Source organism: Phaethon aethereus (assembly GCF_964289735.1).
Source record: "Phaethon aethereus genome assembly, chromosome: 2".
Lineage (NCBI taxonomy): Eukaryota > Metazoa > Chordata > Aves > Phaethontiformes > Phaethontidae > Phaethon > Phaethon aethereus.
In genome coordinates this window covers 71304895-71312626 of record NC_138582.1, presented here as the reverse complement: position 1 = coordinate 71312626, position 7732 = coordinate 71304895, and the positions used below count along the sequence as shown (strand labels likewise).

The following is a 7732-nucleotide window of genomic DNA, read 5'->3' as shown; positions in this document are numbered from 1 at the left end:
CCGGGCGGCGGGGACCGCGGCGGTGAGGGCTGGGCTGGGGGCGTCCGCTCCGTGCCCCTCCGCGGGGCCGCTCCGCTGGGGTCGGCCGAGGGGGCGGCAGAGCCCTAACCTGCCCCAGCCGGGGCTCCGGGACAGGACTCGTGGGGCAGAGCGGCCTCCGAGCAGTCCCAGAGGGGCTGGGAGGGTCGGGGCAAGAAACGCCCATCCCTCGGCCCGCCGCCCCCCCGCTCCCCGCTTCCCCCGGCGGGGGCGCTGGGAGAGCCCCGGCAGCAGTAGGAAAAGGAAAGTTTGCGGGGCCGTCCGGGCTTCGCGAGTCTCTGCCAGCCTCGGCGGGGTACGGGCGAGCCCCGCCACGTCGAGGAAGCGGGCAACATCGTGGGCAGGTCACAGCGGTGACAACTCGTCTCCTTCCAGGCAGCCGCGTCCCTCGGTCCATCGCAGAGGAGTCCTTTGTCTCCCTCCGCACCTTCCACCCCGCTCCAAGGGGAAAAAGGGAAGAAGAGGGAAAAGAAAAAAATCTCTTCCTCTAATCATTGCTGCTAATGACGATCATGGCAACAGCCCGTTTTGGTCCTTTCGCGGCACACGCCCCCCCCCCCCCCCGTCGCCCCCCCCTCCGCCGCCGCCATGCATTTCCTTTGGTCCCCGCTGAAACGGGAGGATGGAAGTTTTGACAATCTACAAGCCACCCACCCCCCCCCCCCATCTCGGGGGGCAGGGCTGGGGGTCTTCTGTGCCCCTTGGCATACATGTCGCCAGTGTTGCTTTGCGGGATTATTTATTACTAATATTCCGAGAACTGTCGCAACTGCCTCTGATAATTGTCCCCGAGTGTCAATCCTTCGACAGGACATGAGGAGGAGGAAGGGAGGGGCGGGGGGGAGAGAGAGCTGCGGGTCTTTTTTTTTTTCTTTCTTTCTTTTTTTTACCTAAAGATTTTTTTCTGGGAAGAGCTGCCAGGAGCCTTTTGACTTTCAGCAAAGTTGTGCGTGTGTGGAGTTTGTGGGTTGCTATGGATAGACAGCATTTATTTAATTATTTATTTATATACCCCTCCTTTTTTTTTTAGTGGTAAATTGGCTGCAAAACCCCCTTTTCCTCTCACGGCCACTCTCGTTTGTTCCTGATTCCAACGACGACAAGGGGGACTCAATGTTAAAGGTGGAAAAAAACAGCAACACAGTTGTTTTTATTAAAAGGGGACACACTAAGGCTGCGAAACAGCAAAACCCCAATGTTGGACAGCTGTAAAATCGTGTAGACAGGTTGTCATACAGCAGTGGGGGCTTTTCTGAAAGGAGCCCATTGCTAAACATTAAATACACACACACACAGCACAGCAGCTGCGCGGACACACGCACACGCAGGCACCGAGGAAAGTGGCCCGGGCTGGGCTGTGCACCACGTGCTGCACCGAGGGGGGCGGGGGGGGCGGGGGGCGGTGCTTGCAGCTCAAGTGGGTGCCAATCAAAACATCAACTTCAAATTGTATCTGAAAGATCAGCCTAGGACCTAAGGGCAGACACATCAGTTGGAGCTCAATTGTTGATCAGATCACATCTAAGGGATTTAGGAGCACAGAAGAGCCGAGATTTGAGGAAAGACACCCCACTGAATCCTTCCACACTTCTCCTCCTCCTCCATACCTAGGGTGCAATATATCTCTGACAGAAAGAAATCAGAACGAAAAAAGAAAATTATCGGCTCGATTTCTGTTCTCTCGCCCTGCCTGACTCCAGTAAAGAGAGAAGGGGGCAAGAAAAAAAAGAGAGATCCAGAGAAGCCCGGGTTTGTTCCGCTCCCCTCCCCAGCTGTTCAGGCTCCCTCCTCCCCCTTCTTTTTTTTTTTTTTTTTTGCATAATTCCTCCCCCCCCTTTTTTTTTTTTTTTAATATTTCTGCCGCTTCTGCCGCCGCCGCCGCCAGTGCCGCCGCCGCTGTGCCCGCGCCCCGGAGATGTCCTTCCCCCAGCTGGGTTACCCGCAGTATCTCAGCGCCAGCCAGGCGGTGTACGGGAGCGACCGGCCCGGGGTGCTGGCAGCTGCCGCCGCCGCCGCCGCCGCTGCCGCCGCCGCTTCGGGCCGGCCAGCGGGCGCCGAGCTGGGCAGCGGCTCGGCCGCCGTCACCTCGGTGCTGGGCATGTACGCCAGCCCCTACAGCGCCCCCAACTACAGCGCCTTCCTGCCCTACACCGCCGACCTCAGCCTCTTCTCCCAAATGGTGAGTGACCACCCCCCCGCGGGGGTCCGCCGAGCGCGGAGGCAGGAGGAGCGGGGGGGCGGGCGGAGGGCGCGGAGCGGAGCGCGGCCGCGCTGGCGGCTCCCGCCCGGCCTGGGGGTCCGCCGCGGAGAGGGAAGCCTGTGCGGCGGGCGGTCTGCGAGGGAAAGAGGGGCCGGGGGGCGGTGGGGTCCGTCGGCGGGCGCAGCCCCCCTCCCGCTCCGTCCCTCCAGCCGGGCAAAACTCCTCCGAGTTTTTCTTCTCGGCAGTGGCGAGGCCGAGCAGGACTCCTGCCTCCGCGCTGTCGGCTTTCCCGAGCAGCTCGGCTTATTTTTTTTTTTTCCCCCGTTCCCCCCCGTCGTTGTTATTGGTGTCGTTGTTGACGGGTGATGTTGTCGGTCCTGCTGTTTCAGTTGGCTTTGCGGCGCGCTCCTCTTGCCGCCCGCTCCTTTTCTGTGCCGCCGAGCTATGAACAGGTCTCGTCCGAAAGGCCGAGGTGCGGTGTCGGTAGCCGGTACGCCCGTTTGTTTCAAGATATTTTCCTTCAGCCTTAAAAAATGGCCCGATCGGTTCCCTGAACTTTTCATACTCTGACTGTGGCGGGTGTCATATAGGGGATTTGCATCAAGCGAAGAAGGGCAACTACACCCCAGCATAGGCATCGGAGTAGAAAGGCACTATTGCCGTTAACTCTAGAACAAATCACCGTCACGCAGATTGTCCTCGGGTTTATTTCACCCCCCTTTTCTTTAGAATGTAATAGCTAAAAAGTGAAACGTCTTTTTTTTGTTTTTTTCGCTAACTGTTTTTATCTCTGGTGTCGTTGAAACATTTTCGTTGCTGGTATCTCCAAATTTCCCGGCGGCGGTACGCACAGGTTCCACTTTCTCCCCCCCGAAACATAAAAGCCGGGTGAAAAACCCTCAGAAGTTATGCCTTATGCAAGGCATAACTTCTGAGGGTTTTTAATACATATATAGGCAAGCAGGTAGATACGCTGTTGAACAAAGGTCAGCATCTGAAAACAGATCATTTTGTGCTGCAAACATTTCCCACGAAGGCACTTTTAACAGCGTTCATTTCCTACTTTTCTTAACCTTGATTTTGGAAATGCAGTAAAAGTTGAGACAGAAGCAATGAGTGATTTACAAGTGGCTTCTTCAAAAGAATTCCCAACAGAGACACACAAAAAAATATCATTTCAGCAACAATAACAAAAGACAGCGGAATAAAGGAAGCGCAGAAAGCCTACTCTGTAACACATTACAAAAATTACATCGGGCTTCTCTTTGTGTATAAGCTTTGTCTCTGAAATGAAAATACATGTTCCTTTTTCACTGTTTGACAAAGTTAGATTAGTTTCTTTGCGGACGTGTTTGAAGCGGTTCATTTTTTAAGGCTGACACAAATTTCGCAAGAGCAATACTAAGGATGCGTTTCTGGACTACAAAAAAAGCGAGACTGTATTATAAGCAAGAAAAAAAGAAAATGGCTTTAAATGTTAGCTATTTAGGAATAGTTCCCTTTCCTACTCGCAAAGTATCCTGGTATTTTACTGCAGTGATTTACCATAACGGTGATATTTTTAAATAAATTCTAAAATTCTGAGTGTTTGTAAATCAAGAGCTAAAATATTAAGCTAATATCTGGACAATTTGCGGTAATAATGAGGCCTAATGAGGTTGCTAGAAAGATAAAATGTTATTTACCAAAACACCTGATGGGATAATTTGACTTGCTGTGTTTTACTACTGATGATAAAAAGAATATTGATTGCAAATAAATCACCGGCTCTAAACGCTTGTAAACAATTTGTGTTTGCTCTGCCCAGATCAAAGTAAAACTTATGAGATAAAGTGTCTGCATATCCATATTCTACAATGCGTGGATCAGTTTTCATTCCAGAGTTTAAAGGCTCTTGTAACAGTTAGAAGTTAATGTTTTACACCAGAATCTTAGTGTATGATTCGGGGGGCGGGGGTGGGGGAGTTGGCTTGTGTGTGGAAAATCTCTTACATTGTAAGTGTCTTAGCACTGAAGTTGTGCATTCATCTCCCCAGTCTCCTCTCACGCCAACTCCTTTTAAAGGCAGATCTGGGGCCAAAGAAGAATGCTCTGCATGCATTTGTAATATCCTCCTGGATATTTTGCAGATAAATGCGACGTTGTGTGCAGGCATTAGTTTGTAACTATGGTGTAGTACCTGCCCGATAATTTCGAGGGCACAAAAAATTGTCTCGCCGACGCGAATGCGAAGTTGCTGCATTACCACCGTTTGATTTGGTTTGGTTCGCGGAGAAAATCCGCATAACGTCTGGCAGAGCCCAGTTTAGCCCCTCTCTTTTCCTTTCCCTGCAAGAAGGGGAGATCATTTGGGAATACCTCTGTCTGATCTAAACGTGAAAAGCCTGGAGCAGGGAGGGCCGAATTTGCCTGCGAAGACCCTTTGCACCGCTCAAAGGCGTATTCCGGCTCCCGGAGTCGCCCATTCAGGTCTGGTAGAGACGCTAACGAGATAATTGATGTGCTTTTTCCTCTCCGCTTGTCTGAATGTGTTGCAGGGCTCCCAGTACGAGCTGAAAGATAATCCGGGTGTCCACCCTGCTACCTTTGCTGCCCACACTGCCCCCGGCTATTATCCCTACGGACAGTTCCAGTACGGGGACCCGGGGCGGCCTAAAAACGCCACCCGGGAGAGCACCAGCACCCTCAAGGCCTGGCTCAACGAGCACCGCAAGAACCCCTACCCCACCAAGGGCGAGAAGATCATGCTGGCCATCATCACCAAGATGACTCTCACCCAGGTCTCCACCTGGTTCGCCAATGCCCGCCGGCGGCTCAAGAAGGAGAACAAGGTGACCTGGGGCTCCAGGAGTAAGGACCAAGAAGATGCAAACCTCTTCGGGAGTGACAATGAGGGGGACCCCGAGAAGAATGAAGACGATGAGGAAATCGACCTGGAGAGCATAGACATAGACAAAATTGATGAGAACGATGGGGAGCAGAGCAATGAGGAAGAGGAGGAGAAGCCTGAGCTCCTGAGACAAAGCAGCGAAGAGGAGCATTTGGAGAAGGAGAAGGATTTGGCACTGTCAGGGTCTGAAGGCCTGAAGCCCAAAGATGCGCTGGCCATGGTGAAGGAGACCTCTGACAACAGCACGCGAATCATCAGCCCTGGGGGACAGAACAATTTACAGATGCCATCTCACAGCAAACCCAAGATTTGGTCTTTGGCAGAGACAGCAACCAGTCCTGATGGCACCCTGAAATCTTCTCCCCCTCCGCCCCCTCCTCCCCAGGTTAACCACACTTCTCCACAGATCCAGCACCCCGCTTTTCTCCCTAGCCATGGACTCTACACATGCCAGATTGGCAAATTTCACAACTGGACAAATGGGGCTTTCCTCACTCAGAGTTCCCTGCTAAACGTGAGGTCCTTTTTGGGAGTAAATCACCACCACGCTGCTCATCACAATCACCACCTCCAGGCCCAGCAACAACCTTCTGTTTTAACAGCAACCCTGGGAGCCCTAAGCAGCGAAAAACCTTCAGAGAGGACCAGTCCCAAACACATAGGTAATGAATGCATTAGGCATCCACCTCGCCCTCCTCCACCCCCAATACATGCACATGACCTTCTCCTTGAGGAACGGTGTCAGATTCAGTCCTGGTGTAACTGATTGCTTTTAACGGAGTTACAGACAGTTTACCCTAGCGTTGTTGGGTTGTTTGTTTGGTTTTTTGGTTTTTTTTTAAAACGTTGATTGCGTACATCAAGCCCATTTCATGTGGGCTATTACATTCTTGCCCTATACGTCCATCGTGTAAGATGATAATGCAGGAATAGCGCTGTGAAACATATTCCTTTGAGTTTTGCTTTGCTTCCCTCCTTCCTGACCCTCATCTGCCCCTAATTTCAGTGACAGTCAAAAATGTGGCAAGAAAAGCTTGCACACTCCTTAAATACTGAAAGTAGGGAATAGTGCTGTGCACACGCACACATGTATATACCTGCACAAGAGGGTGAGAGGGAGGTGTGTTCTCTGCACACTGTCCAGATTTTTTATTGTTGTTATTCTAAAATGGTTCTCCTGTTTTTGTTTTTGTTTTGTTTTGTTTTCTTCTGTCTCCTTCTAGAAAGAGAAAATGTACCAAGAACTGAATCCCCACCTCAGCCGTTAAAATCTCCCTTCCAGCCTGTCCGTGACAAGTGAGTTTGTTTGTTTGTTTTCACTGCAGGAATGTTACTTATGTGAAACAGAGTGAATAATAAAGACTAATTATAACACCTAATCATCACCATAATAATACATACAGACAAGAACAACACAGAAGTTGCTGTAATATTTTCAAAGTTAGGCTAAATTGCAATTGTACATAGCCAGACTATAACTTTTCTGAAACTCAGCAGACCTCAAAGATCTTCTGTTAATTATGCCAGTCACAAAGATTTCTGTGCTATTAACTAATGCTACGATGGTATAGCAATAGACAGGCAATTAGAGGAAAGATTTTTTTTTCTGAAAGATTGTTACTTCTTTTTTTTTTTTTTTTCCTTCCTCCCTTCCCCCCTGCAGCTCTTTGGCTCAGCAAGAGGGAACACCGAGAATTTTAACAGCTCTCCCTTCCGCTTGATTAAATGGTTTGGTGAAAAAATATTACAAAGACTGGTATTAAGGACAGAAAAAAAAAAAAAAAGGAAAGGAAACGATATAAACGACTCCCATCAATCTCTTTTTGCAATAAGGTGGTGCAAATCCATAAAAGCGATTACACAAGTCTGTAGATGGATCCCCTTCTTCATTGTACCATTTCAGATCGTGTTATTCTAACCATTCTTGGATTATTTGTTTGGTAAATGTTTCCCATGTGTTTGTGTTTTTTCTGTATATAGAGTGATTTCAGATTGTAAATAGCGCGTCAGCAAAACTTGTCTAAATCATATATTTTTGTCTAATAAACTAAATGAAATTATGAACTCTCTTCAGGTATGTATTCTGTTGCTGCAAATCTTATACATATATTACAAAACTATTCAGTCATTTATAATTTGTTTTCTAAAAAGTCAAGTCTTTTTGCCTTTGGGTAACTGAAACTTAAAATACCAAATCCAAGCTTTTAAAGAATCTTATAGCTATTTTGTCAAAAACAAGCTGCGAGCTTCCCTTTTCATACACGTAAATTTAAGAAGCTGAGTGAAGCTGGTTCTTGAGTAGTAAAATTAAAGTTATTTTTTCAGTTGTGATGAATCAGACGTGTTCTGTAGTATCCATTTTCCGAACATAAATGGATCTGACTTCCACTTACATTATAAAATACATTCTTGCAAATGAAAGGGACAAGTTTTCTCACAGTACCCTGGCGTATAACTTTGCTGTCCAAACCTGTTCCTAAATTGTATCGAGAGCTTTAGTGCTTTGGTATACACTGAGACCGAAGCCGGAAAAAAAAAATATTAGGAAATAGAATATTTGTAAGGATTTAGGCTTTAAATAAACACAGAGGAAATATGACTGT

General features: G+C 48.6%; 1 protein-coding gene across 1 annotated transcript; it reads left to right on the top strand.

Moving 5' to 3' along the window:
• The first annotated feature begins 1453 nt into the window (after window positions 1-1453).
• On the top strand, window positions 1454-7185 carry IRX1 (iroquois homeobox 1). Its single transcript, XM_082014597.1, has 4 exons — window positions 1454-2218; window positions 4777-5791; window positions 6353-6425; window positions 6793-7185. Exons 1-4 carry the CDS (start codon window positions 1955-1957, stop codon window positions 6848-6850), a joined length of 1410 nt encoding a protein of 469 aa, XP_081870723.1. The 5' UTR covers window positions 1454-1954; the 3' UTR covers window positions 6851-7185.
• The last annotated feature ends 547 nt before the right edge of the window (window positions 7186-7732 follow it).

What these genes read in the sequence shown, in the direction of transcription:
- IRX1 (XM_082014597.1), top strand. Translation starts at nt 1,955, where the DNA reads ATGTCCTTCCCCCAGCTGGGTTACCCGCAGTATCTCAGCGCCAGCCAG. An exon ending in TCAGCCTCTTCTCCCAAATG is followed by an intron (nt 2,219 to 4,776) that starts GTGAGTGACCAC and finishes AATGTGTTGCAG; the next exon opens with GGCTCCCAGTACGAGCTGAA. An exon ending in TTCCAGCCTGTCCGTGACAA is followed by an intron (nt 6,426 to 6,792) that starts GTGAGTTTGTTT and finishes TCCCCCCTGCAG; the next exon opens with CTCTTTGGCTCAGCAAGAGG.